Source organism: Muntiacus reevesi, chromosome 8 (genome assembly GCF_963930625.1).
Source record: "Muntiacus reevesi chromosome 8, mMunRee1.1, whole genome shotgun sequence".
In the NCBI taxonomy this organism is placed as follows: Eukaryota; Metazoa; Chordata; class Mammalia; order Artiodactyla; family Cervidae; genus Muntiacus; species Muntiacus reevesi.
Window position 1 is genome coordinate 47,877,366 of NC_089256.1, and position 23,949 is coordinate 47,901,314.

Genomic DNA, 23,949 nt, shown 5'->3' on the forward strand with positions numbered 1-23,949 from the left:
CTTACTTGATCTGCAGGTGGCACGGTGTTGGACAGACTGACCTTTAAGACACATGCTATAAGACACAGTGTTTCACCAGAGTGCCACTCCCAGAACAGGAACTGCCAAACCTCCATTTAACTGTAATCCATGTAAAGTCCTATGCTTAGATTCAAAAACTTAAGTGTTCAGATGTGACACAACAGAAACTTGGCTTTGCTACAGTTCGTTCAAAATATTAATCTTCAACTTTTGGTAGTCAACTTAAAATCAAGTTCAACAGTACAATGTGATTGTTTAATAGAAAACAAAAGGTGAGTGTTGTTAGGAGCTGTTTATGAAAGTGGAAAGTTTAGGTCACAGGAAGCAAATGTTAGTTGAACCTGGGGCTGAGCCTCTGTTACCCAGATGACAAATAACCTGCCTGATTCTGAGAAGCATGCTTAACAAAATGACAGAGCCTCAAAGCAGGAAGAGACCTGGTATCTAGTTTGGGTTAAGAAAAGGGAACAAAAAATTTTAATATTTTGAAAAGTAAAAAAGAAAAGAGAACAGAGAAACGCAAAGAAGTTCTCAGATGTTTAGCAGGTTGCCATGTGGAAGAGGGAACCTAAAATGTGACCCACAGGTGGAAGTGACTGAGAAATAATTTTCTGTTTGATATAAAAGGAAACTCAAATCATACCTGTGGGAGGCAGAAGGATGGCCCTCAAAGATATGCAGAGCCTAATCCCTGGAACTTGTATCAGTGTTACTTTACAGGGTAGAAGGGACCCTGCAGATGTGATTAAGTCAAGGATCCTGAGATGGGAAGACTGGTCTGGACTATCCGGTGGGTCCGATGCAACCGCAGGGCTCCTTATAAGGGGGAGGCTAAGAGCATCAGAGCTAAACAGAGGTCAGAGAGAGATGTGAGGATGTTACACTGCTGGCTTTGAAAACAGAGGAAGGTGCTACAAGCCAAGGAATGCAGATGGTTCTGGAAGTTGGAGACGGCCAGGGAACAGATTCTCCCTTAGAACTTTGAGAAGGAACGCAGCCCTGACGACACCTGGATTTTAGCCAAATAACACCCACTTGAGACATCCAGAACCGGAATGGAATAAACTTGGGTTGTTTTAAGCCACTAAGTCTATGGAAATTTGTTAGAGCGGCCATAGGAGATGATAAGTGAAAGTTGCTCAGTCATATCTGACTCTTCGCGACCTCATGGACTGTATAGTTCATGGAATTCTCCAGGCCAGAATACTGGAGTGGGTAGCTGTTCCCTTCTCCAGGGGATCTCCCCAACCCAGGGATTGAACCCAGCTCTCCCATACTGCAGGCGGATTCTTTACCAGCTGAGCCACCAGGGAAGCCCATAGGCAATGAAGGGATGTCTAATAAGGGAATAACCACTACCATCCCCAGGGAGCTCCTTGTCCCCAGGGCGATCAAGAAGAGGCTGATCATCTACAAGACAGGAATGCTGTGCGGGTAAGTCCTGAAGGACACACAGCAGACCCCGCCAACCCTGAGAGTCCCTCAGGCAACGCAGCAGCGCTGTCTCTTGTTTTTGTATTCGACATGCTGGTGCCACCCCCAAGGGTGGCCCTCGCTTGCTCCCGGCAGGACCATGGCAATCAGTAAAAGGCATGCTTTGGCTCAGAGCAACAGTGCCTGTGGAGGCACCTACCTGAGCAGAGGACTCCCTTGTTCCTGGCGCAGGAGAAGTTATCACACTCGCAGAAGGGCCCGTAGATCTTGCCAAATTCGCTTTCGAAGCAGGAGCACTGGTTGCAGCTGCACTGGCCGCGCCCACTGCACAGCGGCTTGCCCTCCGCCTCCCGGCACAGGTTCTGGTACCCGCTCTGGCTCTCCCCTTCCTGGCACTCGCATCTGGTCCCCAGGAAGCCGGGGTTGCACTCACACAGGCCGCAGACGTAGGTCCCGTTGCTGCTGCACCTGGTGCTGTCGGGTTCCAGCCCCGCGCTGCAGCCGCACCTGCAGTTGTACGTGACCCCCACCTCCAGGCTGTCCCGGAAGCCCACGGGCCGCAGGGTGAACATGTGCTGCGCGTGTTTGCCAGGGCAGTTCCAGGCCTCCACCGACACCTCAAAGGACGCCTGGGCAGAAGAAAGAGAGGGGATGTTGTGGCCGCGGTGCAACTGGGCCTCCTGCTCCCTGTACTGGCCTGCCCATCACCCAGGGGCCCGAGCACAGTTCCTCCAAGGCCCTCAGTGCAGGGCTGGGACCAAACCTGGCCCCTGCCCACATGCAGGGAGGCCACTCCAGCCACCCGAGGAGGATGAGGCCCCAAGTCAGCAAGCCCTTCCCTTAACCCAGGAAGGGCGTGTTCAGGCACCAGCGTCTGACAGGCATCGTGCTTGGTCCGTTAATGTTCATTATCTCTCTGAATCCTCACACCCTGGAGGAAAAACGCTTCCACAGGAAAGTAGGAAGATTCACTCAAGGTTACATGGTTCTCTTTCTCCCCTTTCTTTTCACTTCTATCCTATCCTCTCCCCATCTCCATTTTGGAAGTCAACAAAACATTCAACAATTTACCAGGCACCTTGTCTGTGCCACGCTAGACAGGCTCCCTGAGCATGTGGGGCACTGGGGTCAAGCAGCCCTGGCGGCTGCCTCCTCTTCTGCAGAGGTGCCTCCTCCCCTGCTGGAGAAAGGAAAGAGGACCCCTGGATCCCTCCCAGCTTATCTGTCTCCTCACAGACACACCCGAGCCTCCCTTCGTCCCAGTTTCTCTCTGCGTGGTGGCCACAACCATGTCGTTCACAACCAGCCCACGGCCCTGAGGTTGTATTTAAGTGAAAGAAAAAGTGAGAAGGTTAGTTGCTCAGTCATGTCCAACTCTTTGTGACCCCATGGACTGTAGCCCACCATGCTCCTCTGTCCACGGGGATTCTCCAGGCAAGAATACTGGAGTGGGTAGCCATTCCCTTTTCCAGGGAATCTTTCCAACCCAGGGATCAAAACCAGGTCTCCTGCATTGCAGGCAGATTCTTTACCATCTGAGTCACCAGGGATACATGTGGACAGACTTTTTCTTATTAAACAAAGCATGTAAAGCATGTTGCCAACTCCTGAGCTGCTTATGAGTTGCCATGGAAACAGGTAGGAAGGTGGACCTCGATGGCAGATCACAATGGAGGAAAGGTGCCTGTGAGCTGCCCACACTGCTGGGAAGTGAGGAAAGGAAAGACACTGCTCACTGTGATTCTCCCAGGAAGTCAAGCATGACAGCACTTCCCCTCCCACACTGTGTGGTGAGAATCATCTAGCACTGCCCTCCATGCATGGCACTGCAAAATCTCCAGACAGGTAGCTGGCACACCTGACCAGACAATACCCTGAGTCCTTCTCCCCTAAATGGACAGAGGCCTGGGCCCACTCCAGAAACTGACCCACCGCTTGGCCCAGATGTCTTTCTTTTTCAAAAGGCTCCTCAGAAGATTCTGGAAGCTCAAAACAAGTTAGGAACCACTTTTAGCTACTGTTAGTGTTAATTCTACTATCTGGGTTGGAACAGAACTGGTTTCTTTAAAAAGTCATCAATAACCTGCTCTACTGGTTACTCTTTAGGTATACTTTCGGAAAACTCAAAATACTTTTTTCTAAACATTCTATGGATCCCTTTTACTTTGGGGTCATTACTAATGAGGCTTCAAAAAGGCCTCCCCTCAGGTTCTGTGACACCCAGGGACCCCCCAGGTGGGAGCGGGAGTCTGTGAGACTGAGCAGGAGACCCAGCTCCCCAGGCCCTGCAGAGGGTCCTGCTGGCAACCAGACAGCAGGGGTCAGCACTCAGAAGGGATGTCATGCCGTCGGATAGGTGAGTTGAAGACAGTGACCCCGAGCCAGGGTCAGGAAGCTGGGAGGACCAAGCCAGCTGCAGATAGTTGGGACTGCCCCACCCCCACTTCCGTGTGGGCAGTGGGCAGGGGGCAAAGGGAAAGATTGACGAAAGCAAATTCAAGACTAAGTTCCAAGGCACTCAGGTACAGTGGGGGCTCTCGAGGTAAGGAAGTAAGATGGGGACCCACCCAGGACACTGCAATCTGCCTCAGGGTACCAGCTGCTGAACACTACGTGCACGAGGCACCGTGTTTGGTATTTCATGAGCATCTCATCTACACACCCCAGGAGGAGGCATCCTCATTTACCAGAGAGAAAGTGGGGTTGATGGGTGGGCTAAGGGGCTTAGTGCTGGTCACACAGCTGGGGAGGGGTGGTGCTGGGCCTGTGCTCACCTTGGCACATCACCTCCGAGAAGGAGAGAACGAGGCAGACGTCCAGTGTCCAGAGCTGGGTACAGAGGGAGAGGCCCAGCTCACATAGGGACCATAGGTGGGGACCCCCCAAGTTGTGACCAGAGGTTTCTTTAAACCTTCCAGACTTGGGTTGGGGGTAAGCTGAGTCTGCAGATGGAAGGACAGGGAGGCTATACCTGACCAAGGTGCCAAAGGCATCAAGAATGTGGAGGTGAACATCTCTCTCTCTGAGGCTCAGAGAGAAGCCTAGTGCTTCCCAGGGGAACAACTTTGCTGGACTTGGTAAATGGAAAGCCCTGCTCCCTGCAAAGGCAGCTAGGGGTCAGAAATGAAAAAACTTACAAAGAAATAGCCTGGACCAAGAGTCCAAGGCATTTACTTATTGCAAGACTGTGGGTAGTGTCCATTTGTGAGCATAACCTTCCCCCAGGAAAACTTGCCTGCATCATGGAATTAAGTAGTAAGAGAGGGGATTAAATCTCCTGGGACTTACCAGGAGGAAGTGGAAAGGCGAAGGCCTTCAATGAGTGCTGGCAGCCAACCACCCAGGAACCAGAAATGCTCACCTGCTGTCTGCCCAGGGCTGCCTGGCTGGAGAAACAGGAAGGCCTGGCTTCTCAGCAGGTCTTGCTGGCCTTCCTCAGCCAAGCTCTGGTCTAACCAAGGCCCTCACTGTCGGGCCCCATGTGGCCTAATGTCTGACTGGCCACCTGATAACCAGAGAATGGCTCAGTTTCAGCCACCAGGCTTCAGGTCCTGCTGGGCGCAGGAATGCTATAAAAAGTATGCTGGGAACAGAGAGTCAATCTGTTCTGCCACCCCTCCCCTCAGAGTCCATTTCCCTGAGGGATCAGGAAAGAATCCAGAGAGCCTGTCTGGTGGCCGGAATGAGGCTTCTCTTCTCTGACCACTGTGGACTGATAGTGAAGGCCCCCCAGTTGTGGAGACTTTCCGTCTCCCACTCTGAGGTTCCAGAGGACGGTCGTGGGCACAGCAGCCCTTCCCCTGCCCAGCCTTGTTATCGGAACCTCATTGAGATGCTCCTGGTTCCCCCCTTGGGGCTGTTGGCCTGATTCATCCTTTTCCAGGGGCTGCCCAACCCCCACCCAGACCCACCAAATCCAGGCTGTGCAGATGCCAAGGCTACTAGCAGCTCACTGAGACAATGGGCACCGACATGAGGTGGAGAGCCCCAGGGGAGGGGACAGCAGAGGGGATGCCGTGGGAAGCCTAGGACGGGGCTCACAGGGGCCTTTGTACCAGGCCTTAGTGCTGGCCGCACAGCAGGCCACTTGCATACTGATGTGTCAAAGCCACTTCATGAGAAAACCGACTTCCAGCAGCCAGCCCCACTCAGTCAGCCTTGGTTGGTATTGGGAGGAAAAAATGGAAATCACTGGATTGGGACTTCAAGATTTCATTTAAGGATTATTTCTCTGAGGACAACCTTTGTCCCTCACCCCCTACACCTCCTAGAGGAAATCAACCCTGACTATTCATTGGAAAGACTGATGCTGAAGCTCCAATACTTTGGCCACCTGATGCAAAGAGCCGACTCATTGGAAAAGACCCTGAAAAAATCTTTCAATGGGAAAGATTGAGGGCAGGAGAAGGCAGTGACAGAGGATGAGATGGTTGGACAGCACCATTGACTCATATCCATAACTCAATGGACATGAGTTTGAGCAAACTCCGGGAGACAGTGAAGGACAGGGAAGACTGGTGAGCTGCAGTCCATGGGGTGGCAAAGACTCGGACACAACTTAGCAACTGAGTAACAACCCTACCACCTGCTTCTTTTCTGAACAGATCCCTTACCCAGAGAACACAGGTCAGTCAGGGAACCACAGCCTCTGGTTGGAAGGAACCACAGAGCTGCTGCCTGATCACCCCACCTCTGCAGGAAATTCTGGTTACAGAGGCGAGACCCACACGGAAGCCACTTGAACCCAGCTGTCCCATGGCTACCCCCAACCCATGGGCCATGTCCTTATCCACAGGCCAGGCCCTGAGATGCACTTGATGTAGTGATAGCCCGTCTGTACTCCCTAATCCCTCTTTTCCAGTTGAGACCCAGCACCTTTCTGCTGTGCCCTGTACCCCTGCCTACCGCCTCACCATTTCCTGACTTGTCCACAATCCTCCCAATTTATGGTGCTAAGGAAGAGAAAACATCTGCTGAATAACAGCCAGACATCATATTGGAACGTTCGTCCTACTAGTCGGCCCAATCCTGCCTCTGTCCCTGCCACCCTCCCCTCCATCCCCAGCCCACTCCCCTCAGCTGCTTTCCACCTGCAAAAGGGCAATACCCTCATGGACTCACCACTAATGGAGCCTCCCAAACCTTCTTCTATGTCTGGAAAACTCTGAGCTGAAATAGTAGCGGCCCCTGTGATGAGGGGCCCTTCTTCCTTGGGGTTCCTTCAGCAAAAAGGGGGCTGAGGGGAGGCCTCCAGTTCCCCTGCCACACCAGCATGGTGGACCCCACACTCAGAATAACCCATGTTTAGGTTTAATGCTTTGCTATCTGAAGTTATTTCTGAACAAGGACCCCACCTTTCCATTTTGCCCTGGGTTCTGTCCTCTGCTGCCTCCAGGGCCCTCAAGGAGCTCGCCTCTGGTGGCCTGGCCAGCAGCACCCAGTCCAGTTATGACTGGTTAGTGGCCGCTGCTCTGTGCCAGCCTGTCTCCATCCACAGAAAACAAAACCTCACAGCCCTGGTGGCAGAGCCAGGGGCCACGTGACTGTAGCCTCTTGGACAGAGAGAGGAAACAGGGAGCCAATATGGGAGGCCTGCCTTTGGGCCACTGTCTCAACAGGGTCACGGCCTCTCGGAGCCCAAGGGAGGCTCTGGCTCACCTGCTGGCGTGGAAATGCTATGGAGAGCGTGGGAGAAACACCCTTCCTTCTTCTGCTTCAAATGCTCCAGAAACCATCCAAATACATCTGAGACTGTTCACATTTGTGAAAAGAATACCACTTAGAATCCTGTCCTGTCTTCTGGACAATGTTCCTATCTTGCTGAGGTATCCCAGCAAAAACAACATCTGTACACTACAGTGACCACATGAACATGGTGATGATAACACCTTTCGCTTCTCTGCAACGTTTACTTTCAAAGTGCACAGGTATAAGGGGAAAAACAGGGACCATGGCATGAGTGGTTGCAGCTCTGTCTCCTAGTTTGCATGCTCACCAGCAGTCAGACTTCCACCAAGACCCTCAGTGCCAACCCTCTAGGAGCCTCAATCTTTCTCACATAAAATGGGGAAGTAAAGTCTACCTGACACAGGTGCTGCAAGCAGCAGAGACCTGGCAGCAAAGCCCTAGCACAGCATGGAGTGCATTATAAATTCCCAGGAAACGGTAGCTCACGTCACCCCGCCACGGTCCGGATGCTACAAGCAGTGAGGACTCAGTTAGGAGAGAGTTGCAAGTCCACTGCCCATCTGTGGGTGACCTCACACCTCACGGTGCCTGGCAGGGGGTATGCACTGAGCTGTGGGGAGGTGCTCCCTGCTGGAGGCTGGCCTTTGAGTTTATCCTCTGAGGCGAGCCCTCTGGATAGGTGTGATGGAACATAGTGATGGGCAGCAAGTGCCAGGGGGAGGGGGTGGCGGGGAGCATCAGCACTGGTGTCAGAGCCAGAAGGTCTGAGCCTTGAACTTCTGCTCTGCTACCTACAGGCTACTTACTTGGGCAATTGAGTAAACTCTTTGTGCTTCAGCTTTTCTCATCTGTCAATGTGAATAACTACCTTCCTTACAGTGAACCCAGTGATGAATATGGAGCTAACTCTGTCCAGTTACTTTCCAGTCCTTTCCAAGACTAAATGCATGGCCCTCTTGGATCCATCAGGAACCTAGTATTCTTACAATAAATTTCCCTTTCTTGATTATGGCAGCATAAACTGGCTTCAGTTTTTTGCATCCACCATTTCAACTTTATTATCAACAAACTAGTTCTTTTGACCTTCCTGGTTTCTAGATAACTCATCGTGACAGTTGCTTTTGCTTGCTTTGTTTTTTTGGAAAAAATACTGCACAAAGAACTCCAGATGCAGTCTGATCTACACAAAAAAAAGTGAAGCCATTATCTCAAGATTCCATTAATGCAGCCTCAGTTGGTATTTTTTTTTTTTTAAAGCAACACTACTTATTCACAAGGAGTCTTTGAGAATTAGAATCTACCAGAGCCTTTACTTAAAAGCTACTATCAAACCAAGTTCTATGTTACTAATATTCTGAATTAAATGCAAGATACCAATCCTAATGATTTCAACCCCACTTCATTTTGAAAAATGTTCTTAAATCTTGGTTTTTCTGCTTTATAAGTAATCTTTTTTCTCCAGCTTTGTGACCTTCCCACCTTTGATAAGCAGTTCTCCCACTAGTTAATCTCAAGCCAGTAGTAAACACGAATAGACAGGAGACAGTGGGAACTTCAGTCAAGTCTTCCTCCAACTGATGTCATCAACACTCTTAGAAAGCAGGTTTACTCAGCTATGCATCTGCCCAGCTATGCTATTGCCAACCTGTGTTATCTGTCTTTGTATTAGGATGTCATTAGAAATTGTCAAGAGACATCTTGAAACCCAGGCATGTGGTATGTGTTGTATATCCTCGCCACCTCAGTTCCATGGTACCTATTTTTCCAAGTAAAGGATTCTTTGTTTGGGTGTTTTTCACGCATCCTTCTTTAGCTTTCTTAACACACTGTGCTAAACATCCCATCTACCACAGATCTATAGAATCCACTTACATGTATTTTTTCTGGTTAGTTCTGCCTCCTATATTTCATAATTGCCTCTTTAAACTCAGTGACTATAAGGCTTTTGTGTTTTTAAAAACACTGTCTGGATTGACTATTCATTGCAACTGATCAAAATAACAAATATATCACAAAATATGACAAGTATTAAAAAATAAAATTTTATTGGATGTGCAACTTTAACGAGATGACGTTTTCCCCACCCAAATAGTCCATGGATATTAAAAATATGATATTACTAAATAAGACATGGATCAGCATTGATTCTACTCCTATTTTTTATTTGGATAGATTAAACTACTCTCTCCAAAATTTATTAACGTCAATAGGAAGATGGGAATAGGAATCTTGTCACAGTAACATCACCTTATTCTATGAGTATCTTCTGAGCTAAAAGCCATAATGAATTATTAAAATTTTTTAATGATTATTTATCTAACAACTTGATTAGGCCAATCTCCCCCTCTCCTTTTTTTAAGAGCAAAAAGACACCTGGGGAAAAAACCTGAGTTAGAAAAAGATTTGTTATCTGGCCATTAGAGTCCTTCACTTTCTCAACTTTCATACCACATTCTGGACTGTCCCTACGCTGGGGTGAGGCACCCCTGTAAGATTTGGAATGGATGAGATTTATGCTTGTGGGTCGTAAAGTGGGTGAAGAGCAGTTGGGAAGGTGAAGGAGGAACAGAATCAATTACAGAACATGAGGAAACTCCAAATGACCACACTGTAGTATAAGCAACTGTGTGACCACAACCATGTCTTTCTGAGCAGGGGTGTTTCCCTGGAGTCCAGGGTATGTCTGCTAATCTCCACCTTGGCCATCATTAGTGCTTATGAAAGTCCAGAAGATACAGTCATATATCTTTAAGATCCCTATGATTTTTCTGGCTCCAATCAGATTCATTACAGAAGAGAACTTACCCTCACTGCCTTCCCATTTTCTGAACAATGAAAGTGACAATAAAGCAAAGAATGCATTTCAGTCTGTCTGGTGTTTCTGGTGGCAGAAATCTCTAGAAGTATGGCTGGCTCTCCATCACCACTCTGCTTGCCTCGAGCCAGTGTTTCACCTTTGTTCTCATCACCTGTATGTACATCCTCCTCCCTCCCTCAAGTCCTTAGCTTGGAACACATCTTCATATGCAATATTTCTTCCCCACCATTTAATTATATCCACTTAAATCCAGATAAGGCAACCCATGCTCCCACCATTGTGACAGAGTTATCCATTTCATCTGATCAGATCAGAAGAGGTGAATAGTTTTCTTCATATTTTACAAAAGGGGAAAGTGAAGACCAGACTATCCAAGGCACAGAGCAAGCTCCAAGAGACTAGGAATGAAGGCCAGGGCTTTTAGGTTTCCACTTACACTCCCCCACCCAATTTCATCCCTGTCAAACAAAGATAATAATAAAAAGTTAAAGGCACCAAAGGTACCATGTCAACTTGAGGAAGCCAATGTACTGAAGGCTGTGTACTGACTGGAGTTTTTAAAAGTCCACCTGCATCTTGAAGGCACAGCACAGAGAAGGCTGAGTTGGAAGACAGAATACAAACTCCCAAAGGCATCTAATGAGTCACAAAGTTATCAGAGGCCAAAGCATGATGACCAATGTTAACAAGTCCAAGCACATGAGGAGGTGAGAACTTACCGTGTCCCCGATCTTCAGGCCCTCGCACTTCCTCTGACCAGGGTAGGATACACCATCCTGGCAGGTAGCAGTGAAGAAGAGATTAAGATCCTCAGGCTGATCCCAGACCGACAGTTCCACTTTAGACCGGATGCTCTGAACAGAGAGAGAAGCCGGAACCACTCAGTTAAGGCTACAGCTGTAGACGCTCTCCACACTGGTTCTCTGATGCCCACATGGCTTCCTCTGACTCTGGGGTCTCAAGCCAAGGCGAAAGCCAGTAGGCTAGGTTCGCTGCTCCTCCCCCATCCCTTTCCTCCTCTCCACACCCACACGCTGTCTTACTAGGCTGGGCCTAAGGTCCCTCTCTGTGAGCTCAGAGAAGTAGCTAGTGGCCCACCTGCCACATGAAAACCTCATCTGCTTCCAAAGGTGATGAGCTGTCCCTGTTCATCTCTGCAGAGCATCTCTCATCCCCACCCTCAGCTTCAGACATGGAACTCTTCATATCTTGCCATGTGCTCTCTCGACTATGGGCCTTGCACAGGCCTGGGGTAATGGTCCTTTGCTTAACTGTTCCTCTCTTTCCTCCCCTGACCAGCTCCTTATCATCCTTTCCCAACAGCTCAGCAGGCACTTTCCCCCGGAACCCACCCTCCACTGCTCATCATCACATCCATCCCCCATCAGATGAGGTCCACATTCATGAGCTCTCAACTACTTTCTGAGAGAATAGTATCTTATGTGTGGGTTATGTCCTCAAGACAAAAGATGAAACCAAAATCAAGTTAAAATTATCCATCAAAATAGAAATGATCAAAGACTAAAAACACCAAATGTTGGAAAGGAGTTGGGGCAACTGGGGCTCTCAAACCCTGCTGGTGGGAGTGTGAACTAGTACAACCCTCAGGAAAAACATTAGCTGGTACCTACTAAGCTTAGGTCAACCTTAGACAAGCAATTCACATCAGAATCATATCCAAAAGAGATATGTACTGACCAGCAGACACATACAAGAATGTTCACAGCAATACTGTCTGTAACAGCTAGAAACTGGAACTAACCAAATGCTTATCAATAGAATTTTTTTCCAAATTATGGTGTGCTCATGTAGAATACCATACAGTACAAGAATGAATGAAACATGACTACCTGATGCCACACAAATAAATCTCATAAACATCACACAGTCCAAAAGAAACCAGATGTGCACAGCATACAAACTATGATTCTGCTTATTTATACTATCCCGTGGGGGATAGTAATAGAAGAGGACATAGGAGTTCTGGAGGCTGTAATAGTAATATTCCATTTTGGCCTGGGTGGCTCAATACTCAGGGTGTATTTAGTTTGTGAAAAGTCTACACAATCTTCTGTAAATCTCCAAGTTTAAAAAATCGCCACTGAAAATCTCTAAGGAGGATATACTTTGGAGACAGAGGCCAAATGAAGTAACTGACTTGTAGTTAAGGTACACCTTACAAAACGGATTTTTTAATACACTAAATACACTCAGAATAGCAGATTGCACACACATTCCAAGAGACACATGGATCTCCCTCCCCAGATCAACTGACGGCCCTTCAGCCCCCCACCTCCCTTCTCAGGTGCACTCCGGGCAGCAAGATTTTGGGCAGAGGAAGGCAGAAGTGTTTCTTGCTCTCCTAGGGCTGCTTATCTCTTTTTTTCCTGCTGAGCATGTAGTGTTAAACCTGCATTAGTTAAATATGCAGTTTTCCCAACACATTAACAGCTTATTGAAAACACTCTCTGCAAAAAAATAGTCTCTCCCTTTGCCACAAATTGTCTAAGTGCTTCTACAACTCTAAAAATATTCTCTCTTAAATCCACTTCCTCTTCTCTTGGTAGTGCCAGCCTCCACTGGCAGGGGACTGTGAAAGTGCCACTCAGGACACACAGTTCTCCTGCTGAACGGGATCTGTTGTTCAGTTGCTCGGCCGTGTCCTACTCTGCAACCCCATGGACTGTAGCCTGTCAGGCTCCTCTGTCCATGGGATTTCCCAGGCAAGAATGCTGGAGTGGCTTGCTATTTCCTTCTCCAGGGAATCTTCCTGACCCAGGGATTGAACCTTCACTTCCTGCATTGAAGGTGGATTCTTTATTGCCGAGCCACCAGGGAAGCCCTGCTAAATGTGGTTTTGTTTTGTTTTTTTTTTTTTTAACAAATCTGTTCTCTCCATCAACCTGTGAATTCCAAGGACCACAGAATATTTCTCTCTAGGACTGAACATAAACTTTTATTGAATGGGTGGATGGAGGAAAAGATGGATATTTTTAACAACAGCTATGCTAGGCAGCTTGGGCTTAGGGGAAGAAAATTTTTGGAAGATGAGGTAAATTAAAATTGTCTATTTTAATTGTGAGTAAGTGTGAGGATGAAACAAAGCAGTTTATCATTAAAGGGCTAGGTAGACTGGAGCTATTTAAATTTCTTAGGCTTAGTCTCATGAAATGTGAAGGCCCCATGGCTCACGAACAGGACACTGGGAAGAAGCATCAGCACTTGCCATCAAGATCAGCTGAAGCTACCGCCTGGAAGCATTAACAGGGAATCTGGAGGAGGAAGGGGACACTAAGGACTGAACTAGTCGATGCATCAGTAATTGTAGCAGATGGACATGGAATCTTATGTCCTACTCTGGCCATGAGACCCCTAAGCTTTGTGTTCAGATCCACAGTGTGTATTATTCTCGATCCCCATGCTGTCTCTGGAATGAGAAACACTTTAAGATGTTAGTGAGGATAGGAACTGTGGAGATTATTCAGTTCAAACTTCCCATTTTATGAAAGCTGGCAGGGACAGGCAGGATCAGAACCGGGCCTTCTGGGTCCCCCTGCACCGCTCTCTGCAGTTACCAAGCCATACACTTCTCAACTGGAAACTGGCTCTGACCTTGGGGAGTGTAGATGCTTAGGACGTATCCAGTCTCCCTTCAAAGATTATGAGTTTCTGGAGGGTAGCACTATGTTCTGTTCAGTTTTATCCCCAGGGAGTAGCATGATGCCTGCCACACATTAAGCTGTCTCTGTCCGTTGAATAAATGAAGGAAGGAATAAGTGGCTGGGGTACAGGATACAGCAGAAAATCAAAGCCACAGTCAATGCAGTTGTGATGCATGAAAACGTTATCTGTCACTCCTGAAATTCAATGAACTCCTCCCAGATTTGCCTCTGAATGTGATTCCTTATTCCTCACACCCTAGAACAAGCAGACAACGTCAAGAAGTTTAAAGGCTGTTAAATACCCAGGCTAGGTGACATCTGCAATCGTTTTAAGGCAGGCCAGCTGTGGAGCGGGAAGAGCAGACTGTATGGCAACAGCGAAAAGAGAAACATGTGCTCAGCAAGGAGGCCTGAGTCAGCCTCCACATGCAGCTCTAGTGGCGTCCAGCACACCCTGTTCTTGCTCATCCTGGAAAGGGACCCCCAGAATTTCTCTCCGAGTTCGACCCTCCCTTTGTCTATGTGACACAATGCTGGTGTCGCATGTACGCACATGTGTGCACCCAGTGCCCTTCCTCCGAGCTCTGGAAGGGAACCCACTGTACAGCAAAGCTCCACACCGGGGATCCCTCACAAGGAGGAATCTGGCATAGCGAGAAAAAATGTAGCAATCAAAGCCCAGAGGTGCAGACTTGCCACCATGAAAGCTGAGAACAACCAACTGGCTTCTACGAGCCATTCCATCAGACACGCCCTTCCTGCTTGCTCCCTCCCCAGCCTCGAGGCACACCACTTCGTCTGCCCTGCGTGCCCCACCGCAGCCCCTTCAGGATGTCCCCGCCGATGGTGTGCCAGCGCCGGGGGAGGCACGAGTCCATACCACGCTTAGTCACGCCTTGTGTGACTCACAGGAAATCCACCACAAAGTGCGGAGGCGGGAAGGTGACGCCGAGGAATGCAAACAGTCCGGTTGGAGCTATGCCCTGACCCTGACCGGGTAGAGGAGCAGGTGAAAGGATAACCAGAGCCCCTACCACAGGCCAAAGTACACACAAACACACGGACCCATGCAGGCTCAAATCCAGGAGACGTGTGGGTGGCGGAGGCCCGGTCCTTACCAGAAAGGACCGCAGCCAGTGAATCAGGTGCCAATGGACACGGAACACCAACGTGCCCCCAACACAGCTTCCACCAACTAGACTTTGCTCTGAATACCTTGCTGTTTCACGTTTCTATATTTAATGTATTCCTTTAAAATTTCCACTGAGGGAAAGAGCAGAAGTAGGGAGTGACCACGGGTCCCAACTTTTTAGGGCGACAGACACATTCACTGTGGCGATGGTTTTACAGGTGTGTACAAGTGTCAAAACCTTATTGAAGCATGCACTTTAAATCTGTACAGTGCATTATAAATTAGTTTGTTAATTACTTCTCAAAAAAGCTGTTTTTCACTGAATTTGAATAGCTACTTTGGATCGTATTCCAGAAATGCCCATTTTATTTATTTATTTATTTTTTAGAAATGCCCGTTTTAAAGGGCAGGTTTCACGCACACACTCTGGACTCACAGAGTTTGGTTTCCTAACATGTTTCCTTACAGACACACCGATCTAACTCAGGGTGCAGCTATAGTCCTGGATCCACAGAGGTCCTCGGGGGCTGACTCCGGGTTCCAAATGTAGCCCCTGCCTGGAATAGATCTTTACTCTGCCAGTTCCCGAATCCTCAGCCACATAGAGGGCTCCCTGCTCCCCTCCAGACCTCGGCCTAACCCACGCCCCTGGGTTTCCACTAAGAAAGCAAATTCATCTGTCATGAGTCCTGCTCAGGTCATTGCACTGTGCCTCAGAGGGAGAGCAGCTCTGAGTGTCTATGAGATTCCGCCTCGGGATCCACTACCAAGGCTTCATGCATCTGGTCTGCACTGGACCCACACATGGTTGTGGGCGTGCAGACTGCTCAGCCACACGGAACACTGACTGAGCACAGCGCCTTTCCCAGCTCTGGTGAGCACCAGCTGCTAGTTCTACAGAACAGGGTGTCACGATGCCCGTCTTTATTAGACCCATGAGGAGCAGAGGGGCCTGGGCCTTGGACAGGAAACGCTTCCAGGGGAGCCCCGGAACTCTGGCTGCCAGCTACCCAGGATGTCAGAACTCAGGAGCTGACTGAGCAATCAGTCCAGGGCAGGCCTCTGGCTCTCACTCTGACCCCCCTGTTCGTGTCCAGAGCTTGAGACCCTGGGTGTCACGGTGAGGGGGGCCCTTGGGTCAGCGGTGACGTGGGGCAGGCCTGGCCCCTCCCTCACACACACCCTGCTCGGACTCCCTCACTACATTACACCTCCACACACTGCAGGAATCTGAAAACCACAAAGCGTAGCTCTGTGGGCTCTCATTGGGCTCTGTGCTGGCCACTGGTCATGATGAAGATTTAAGGTCAGAGATCAGAAAAGAGGATGTCAGTGTGAGAGGGGTGAGTTAGGAAAGGAGAAGGAAGTCCAGTTTCTCTCAACAGGAAGTTCCAAGAATGAGGATCAGAGTATGTATGAGAGAAAGAGGACCCTTAGCTGCACAGAACTGGGGGATAGGTACGGGGAGGAGGGAAAACCTGCCCCAACTCCTCACTGCCACCCACTCACCGCCTTCAGGAGACCAGGAGAGGGCTGGCACCCTACACTCCTGGTCCTCTGTAACCAGGCGTATTACTACAGCCCCTGGTCTAGCATAGCAGCATTTTGTGATTCAAAATAAGGCCACCACAGTAGGAAACAAATTCAGCTGGAAAGACAGAGCTCCAAATGTGCATTTGTAAATCACTCACGGGAAAGTAAGATGGTTTTTCTAATACCACGTGATGCCAGTCCAGTTGATTATATTCCCAGGTTAGCCCACAGGTCTATTCTATATAATAGAACCAGCTAAACTACATTTACTCTATGTGGAATTTTGTTTTTAACAGGCAGATGCACTCTGAATTCCGACTTGGGAACCACCAGGCCTCATGAGAGGCTGGGTGGGCACTGGAGGCTTCATGGGGAAGGGCACATACGTGCCAGCACGAGAACCGGGACTCGCCATTTTCCCGAGGAGAGGAGTTCTGCATCGAGCACTTCTTGGGTGTTAGGAATGGAGGGAGGGGGTGGGAAGGACAGAGATTTGGGAATCGCAGATGACTGGCTTGGGATGCAGCAGTGACCCCCTAAACCATGTCCTTAAGCACTGTACTTATTACTACAGCAGAGCCAGGCTAATGGAGTCACAATAGCACAGTATTTAACAGCCCCGCAGCCTCCCTCAAAAAGGACCTGAATACAATTAGGGCCTAAGCAAAGAGGCAAAAGACCTATTGGTGACTCTTCTTGGATTCTTCTGACCCATTTTAGTCTGCAGTTCAATGTGGAGTTCCAGGAGCCTGGGGAATTTCAGTCCTGCTGAGAGGTGAGCAGTGTGCATGCTTCTCACTTCTTGCCACAGGGAACACGGTGGCAGGATGGCCCAGGCAACTGGATGGGTAAAAAGCTCCTATACCCACCACTACCCAAGTGTGGTGCCCTAATGGGGCCCGGGGTTACCACAAAGTCAGAACCCAAGCATATCCAAGGCCACCAGCCAGAGACTGATTGAGCCATTTGCTGCTTCACTGGAATCCGCTTACAATGTGAGTCAAGGTGGCAGGGGTGAGGGGAGACCGACGCACAGGCAGGATGCCTCCTCTACCCCGAATCCAAATGAAGGAGGAAGGCGCCAAACTCAAGAGGCAGGAGACAAGACACAGAACCAGGTACCCCAGCACAATGGTGCCCTTCCGACCCAAGTCTGCACCAGCTCCTGGAGCCTCAGGGGGAGAGGGTGGGGGAGGGGGTGAAGGTGGGAGAAGAAATCGGTGACTTACGTTATATGCATTGATAATCAGTTGAAGTATATTTTTGGAGTCTCCGTGTAAAATCTCCACCGTTGTTCCAGGTATCAGGGCTGTAAAATTCTTGGGGGAAAAAAAAAGAAAAGAAATGAGCCCATTTTGCCTTTCCATCCTGTCAAACAGTGGACACTGCCCTACTGAGCTAGAATGGTCAGGGCCCTCAGCACTGCTTCTGCCACTCACTGGCACCATAACTCAGAGATGCCACAAGTAGAGGCAAAAATCAGCACAAGGGAATGGAGTTGTTGCAGTAGGCTGTGGAATCTTGGTTCTTCAAGGTCTGAATAAGAAGGGTCTGACAAGATCTGTTCTTAAAGTATAATGTCAGGCTTCTTCCTGGAGACCCCTCCACTCTGGCATGTAATGAAAAACGCTCTGAAATTCCATTCTCTAGTGTCAATATAGGGAGTCCTGGTGGCTCAGTGGTAAAGAATCCTCCTACAATGCAAGAGATGCAGGTTTGATCTCTGGGTCAGGAAGAGTCCCTGGAGTAGGAAATGGCAACCCACTCCAGTATTCTTGCCTGCCAGAAGAGCCTGGCAGACTATAGTCCATGGGTTTGCAAGAGTTGGACACAACTTAGTGACTAAACCACCACCACCACCACCACCAGAATCAATATATTCTCAATGTTCTTGTCCTCTCTTCTAGACTACGTAGGTATTCCCAGTTTCCGTTCAAAGATGCCCTCAACCAGTCTAGGAAGAGTGAAAGAGGAAACTCTGCCAATGGTCTCCAAGACAGTTTCTTCTTAGGAGGGAACTGAATGGGAATGGTGCCTTCCAAGGAGGTCTGGTATCTCTGGGTGAAGTCCTTGGCAAAGTAGGCGGCCTTGACAAGGCTGCCTTTCTTCTTTCACTGGTACCAAGGCCTGTGTGTATCACTTACTAAAGTGACAGAAACATCTAGAAATACCCGCTGCCCTCAGCCTGCCTTGGACTGGACAAGCCTCCTCCCTCAGTGAGGTTACTTGGTTCTGAGCAAGGCTGGCCTAAGCCAAGGTGGGTCTCTTCCCTCCTGAAGCATCTGGAGTACAGTCCATGCAACCACCTCTCTAAAAATGGTCCCTGTAAATGGCCACGTCCTATCCTGCTATCTTCACTAAACAAAGACAAAAAAAATCTCTCTCTGTTGTTTTCATCTAAAATTGATTCAGGCTAAAAGAAGATAAGAACTTAAGAAGATGCAAATGGCATATTATCAATGATAATCTCAGGCAGGCACAGTGGAAACACACCTTTGGACAAAGGCTCTCTTGTGAATATTTAAGAGCAGCAGAGAGAGGGGACTGAGGTGACTGTTCTAGAGGTGGGGATGAACTTCTCATGACCTCTCATTTCAAAGGATGTCAGAGGTGAGCTGGGCTTCACACCCAGCTCACATGAACACTCGGAGCAGCCCGCAGGAGAGTTCTAGTGAAAGGCAACTTCCCCGTGATCGCGGGGAGGAGCATATTTATGATGGGAGAGTGCAGTGGTGGCCCATGGGACGACTGGGGAAAGTCTTGTAACAGACTCATACAGACCGCTCTGTGCACTCAAGACACTTGCTGTTTTCTTTGGAAATTCCTGCCCCAGACTAAGCCACTGGTCTCCCATACTCTGCAGGAAGGCATACAAACTCTGGATGTAGCCTGACTAGATGCCTAGTTTTCTCTCTGGACATTTTCCTTTTATATCTTCCTTCCCTATTCCCTGGGTGTTTCCATTTCATCATCTGAAAAACAGGAATTGATACTGTTTCCCTCATTATCAAATTAGAAACCATATGTTTAACTCGCTTGGTATGCTCTGCTATATGAATGCTTAAGAGCTTCCTTAATACTATCATTTTCCACTAGATCAGGACAGGATTATATTCCACCCTCCTTTGGATCTCTGCCCACACAGAGCAGAGCTGTTAACACTCCTCACGCAGCCACCCCACACTACACCTGGCCCCACATTCCATTCTCCCATTCATCTCCGAGTCAGCAGGGCCCCCAGATTCAGGCCACCAGCCTCCCTCACTCCCTTCCAAGTGTACCTTATAGAGCATATAGTGGTTTTTCGTCACTGCAAAGATGAGGTTGATGTTGTTCTCTGCCAATTTCTCTCCGAGCAACGCAAGGGATGGATAGTCCTAGGGCCAAGGCAAAAGTCAAGGCTGTAATATTTCTTGCAAGTAGAGACACTAGCACCTGGCTCCAATGTGCACTTAGCAGCTCATCACCCGTGCAGATAATAAGTATCTTCCCCTAGCAGCCCCTTAATAGCCAAGCCCCCTGGGCAGCTCCTTACTGAGAAGCTGTGTAGGGAAGATTCTCCAGGAAAGGACCCTCTGGCACCCACCAAATTAGACTCACTCCTCCTGCCCCTCTCAACCCAGAATGGAGAAGTGATGAGTGGAGGTCTCCCACACTTGTCCCGTGTTTCCATCCCTTCCGCAGGAATGCGACAGAGTGGGGAAGCCAGCAGAAGAGCAGTGACCACATCCTACCATCAGCACCTGTTTGTCCTCTCTCCCCTAAGACTTTCTTCCTGATCTCCTCGCCCTATTTTCCTTTTCCCATGCCCAATGTTGGGCCTGCCAATGCCCTGTACAGGTTCTGCTCAGTCCTCTCACGGCTCAGAATGGGCAGAAAAGGCTGCTGACATTTGGACAAGTTGGGCTGTGGCGTGGGAAGGGGTACAGAGGAGGGAGGGAGGGAGGGAAGATGTTCCCTGAAGGATGCTGCGAGGCAGCTTAACAAAGTCCTGAAGGATTTTAGGGGCCGATAACGGGTCCAAGAGTCCTCATCAGTGAGGTTCTACAGTTATCAGGTAGTATAGTTCCTTCTCTGGACTCCATTATTCTTGACCACCTCTTGAAACCGGAGAAAATGGGTTAGTCCGGCAAGATTTAGAAAGAATTTCTCTCTAGTTAGCCACTCTACCAAATGCACTCTGGGAAGCACATTTGGGAAGGAAGACGGTATCTTGGAAGAAAAAACAAACTTTGTTTAGCAAGTGTGAAAAAAATCTTAATTGTTGGGTCTGGGTGATAGGTAGGTAGAAGTTCATTTACTGGCCTATTGTATGTTTGAAATTCTGCATAAATTCTATTTAACTGCACAACCACAGTGACAGACTCCCAGGCAAGTCCTTGGGGCTTCTCATCCAGTACAGGACACCTGCCACCTGCCCCCAACACTGATGGAACCCAGGCAGGAAACCCAGGAAGTCTTGTCTTTGCTGGTCTTGCCCCATAACTTCTGTCCCAGTCTTTTTTCCTCTGCAGGAACACAGTCCTCTCTCTTGTGTAAAATCACCTCTTCCCTTTGACATCTATCGTGTCTTGCCCACCTCTTCCTTTGACTAAACATTCCCCGTGTGGGTGCGTAACAGCAGAAAGATGAACCAGCTACAGAAATCCTTGAGAAACACCCTAAGGTAATGATGAGCAGGAGTTCTGGAAGTTCAGCTGGAGGAGGTCGAATAGAAACCCAGTCCCAAGAAAGGATGGGGAAGTCAGTGAGCAGAGGTCCAGAGGAAGGTGGTCAAGGCTGGGTGAGGCCTCACACCACAGGCAGGGTCACAAGGGTGGTGCCGGGGGTCCGGCCCTCACCATCTGGTTGGACGCCGTGTACTCGTTGGCCTCGTTCAGGTGGCACTGGCCATCATGCGGCTGCACCAGGCCCCCCAGCTTTCCGTCCAGCGCGATGTGGGGCACGTCGTCCGTGGTGAACACCAGCAAGTGCAGTGCATCCTTTCGCCAGCCAATCTTCTCCTGAGGGACAGAGGTTGACGGGTTTAAAGGCTTCCTAGCTGCTGCCCAAGCCTGCCCTGGGGCATCAGACAGGGCACTGGCCCTTCTCAGGGGTTGTGGTGCGGATCAGAGGTGATCCTCTGTGTGCATAGCTGGGGATCACTCTACAAGCACTGGGGGATTGCAGAGAGCCAGTTGATGGGGGAAGCTGAAGGGCAGAGGTGAATCTCCATCGTGGGGCCCACCTGTGCCTGGAACCCCTCGCTGCAGGCCACCCTGTCCTCACTGCTCCCACTCTCTATCTGATGGCCACTCCTCCTGGAGGCCTCCCCTTTGAGTCTCCCATAGTATTCCTTCCACAGAACAGCCTTTAGCCTACCCCAACTTCCCCACACCAACACACTCGGCTGGCTGCCGATGTGGTCTAAGATGATCGGTAAGTGACCACTTCAGTCCCCCAATTAAGACACAAATCACTCAGAACAGAGCACCCAAATGACCAACAGATGATCTGTCTTTGGAGAATCTGGTAAAATCTGCCATCTTTCTGGTATATGTAAACCACTTCAATCATTAATTGAACTACTCCAGTGATTAAGGTCAATCAGATAAGCTCTCTTCTCCCTTTAACTGCTTCACTGTATGGAATATGTCCACTCTTCGGACAGAGGCATGGCTCAATATAGGCTATACTGTCAGGGAAGGACTCTATTTTAAATCTTTAACCACTGTAGCCCCGACAATACACAAATCACTCCTAATCATTACTATTAGGAGCAGCTAGATCATGATACAGGGCAACAAAACCTGGGATTGGGGTGCTTTCATACCAGTAGTGAAAGAAAATACATGTAACAGGATGAACATAGGAAGGGTTTAAACACTACTGAGTTATCTGCACATGGACACTTGACACTGAAATAGGAGACTGGATTCACAGACTTCACAAGTTAAAAGCTATCATCTTATGGCAGATGGGGGGTGAGGGTATCATCCTTTCTTATCACCAAAATGATGGACAAAACAACCTTTAAGAGCTATATTTTCTCATTCACTCCAAAAGTAGCATGGAAATAAGTCACAAAAAGTCACAGTAACACAAGGAAGAAAAGGTGGTTTGAAAGGAAGCCAGTGAGGACTGAAAGCCAGGATACCAGCTGTGAGTAAGGAATCCACCTTTGGGGAGTCAGTTTCCCAGATGCTCAACATTCAGCCAACAGACAATTACCAACCTATGACCTTGCGCAGGCTCCATGGAAGGCACTGGGTCTATGAAATCATCTGTTCCGGACCTCAAAAAGCTTGCAGTCAAGCAGAAACAAAACTTCAACGCATCAGGATAAGTGTGCTAAAGAAGGTAAATAGCCTCTCAACAGAAACTGGGGGAGGAGGCGAGAAAGGCTTCCCAGGGCAGAGGAAACATAAACTGAGCTAAAGGTGAGGAGGACCCTCCCAGGAAGCTGGGGATGGGGAGGTGTCCTAGGCACTAGTAAAGGCACAATAAGAAGGCCAGGTATAGAGGACAGAATCTCCTCTGTCCATGGAATTCTTCAGGTAAGAATAATGGAGTGGGTTGCCATTCCCTTCTCTAGGGAATCTTCCCAACCCAGAGATCGAACCCAGGTTTCCTGCCTTGTAGGCAGATTCTTAACTGTCTGAGCTACCAGGAAGCCCAGTAAAGGCACAAGAGGCAGCCAGGCACATTTTCAAAACCCTGAGGAAGAAACCTAGAATGTCCCTTACAGCAATGCAATTCTAAGTTGTGACAAAACCAATTTAAGGGATTAGAAGTGGAGAGAAGTGGGTCCCCTTGGTGACAAGACAGAATATGTTAGGAGGGCTAATAACTGGCATATATGGGAACTCAACAATGAAAACTCAAACAATTTTGAAAAACAACAACAAAGTTGTGGGTTCATTCAATAAGGACAAAACTTACTATACAGCTACAGTAATTAAGACAGTGTGGTACTGACAAAAGTACAGACACATAGACCAGTGGGACACAACAGAGACCAGAAATAGACCCACACACATACGGTCAATTTAATGGAATAATTAGACATCCATATGAAAAAAAAAAAAAGGGAAGCTTAACCCATACCTCTCATTATATACAAAAATGAACTCAAATAGGGTCACAGACCTAAAACTATAACACGTCCAAAGGAAAGGAAGGAGAAAAAGCTTTATAATCTTGGTTTGTAATCTTGGTATAAGCAAGACTTCTTAACTTATTCACAGGATAAAAATCTGATGAATTGGACTTCACCAAAATTAAAACCATCTTCTCTTTGAAAGTTACCATTGAGAAAACGAAATGACAAGGCATGATTGGGAGAAAATGTTTGGCAAAAAATAAAAATCTGATAAAGGACTTGTATTCAGAATGTACAAAGCACTCTCGTAGGTTGATAACAACACAAACAATTGAATTTTTAAAAATAGAGGCTTGAACAGACATTTTACCAAAGAAGAGATATGGATGGAAATAAGCACACGAAAGGACCCTCAATATCATTAGCCATTAAGGAAGTGCACATTAAATTCACAACGAGATGCCACTGGATAGCTATGCCAATAGCAAAAAAAGAGCCCTAAAGATACCAAGTGCTGGAAGGAATGTGGAACAACTAGAACTCTTATAAACTGCTAGTGAGAATACAAAATGTTCTGGCA

The 23,949-nt window shown here is 48.4% G+C and overlaps 1 protein-coding gene across 1 annotated transcript in view; it reads right to left on the reverse strand.

The window, feature by feature from the left end:
* Window positions 1–23,949, reverse strand: part of ITGB5 (integrin subunit beta 5) — a 110,212-nt gene that overhangs the window by 27,905 nt on the left and 58,358 nt on the right. The window contains exons 6-10 of the mRNA XM_065942150.1: window positions 21,130–21,291; window positions 19,570–19,665; window positions 17,518–17,607; window positions 10,681–10,815; window positions 1,655–2,084 (exon numbers count right to left, since the gene is read on the reverse strand). Of these exons, the coding sequence (XP_065798222.1) occupies window positions 1,655–2,084; window positions 10,681–10,815; window positions 17,518–17,607; window positions 19,570–19,665; window positions 21,130–21,291 (913 nt within the window). The remainder of the gene's footprint in view (window positions 1–1,654; window positions 2,085–10,680; window positions 10,816–17,517; window positions 17,608–19,569; window positions 19,666–21,129; window positions 21,292–23,949) is intronic.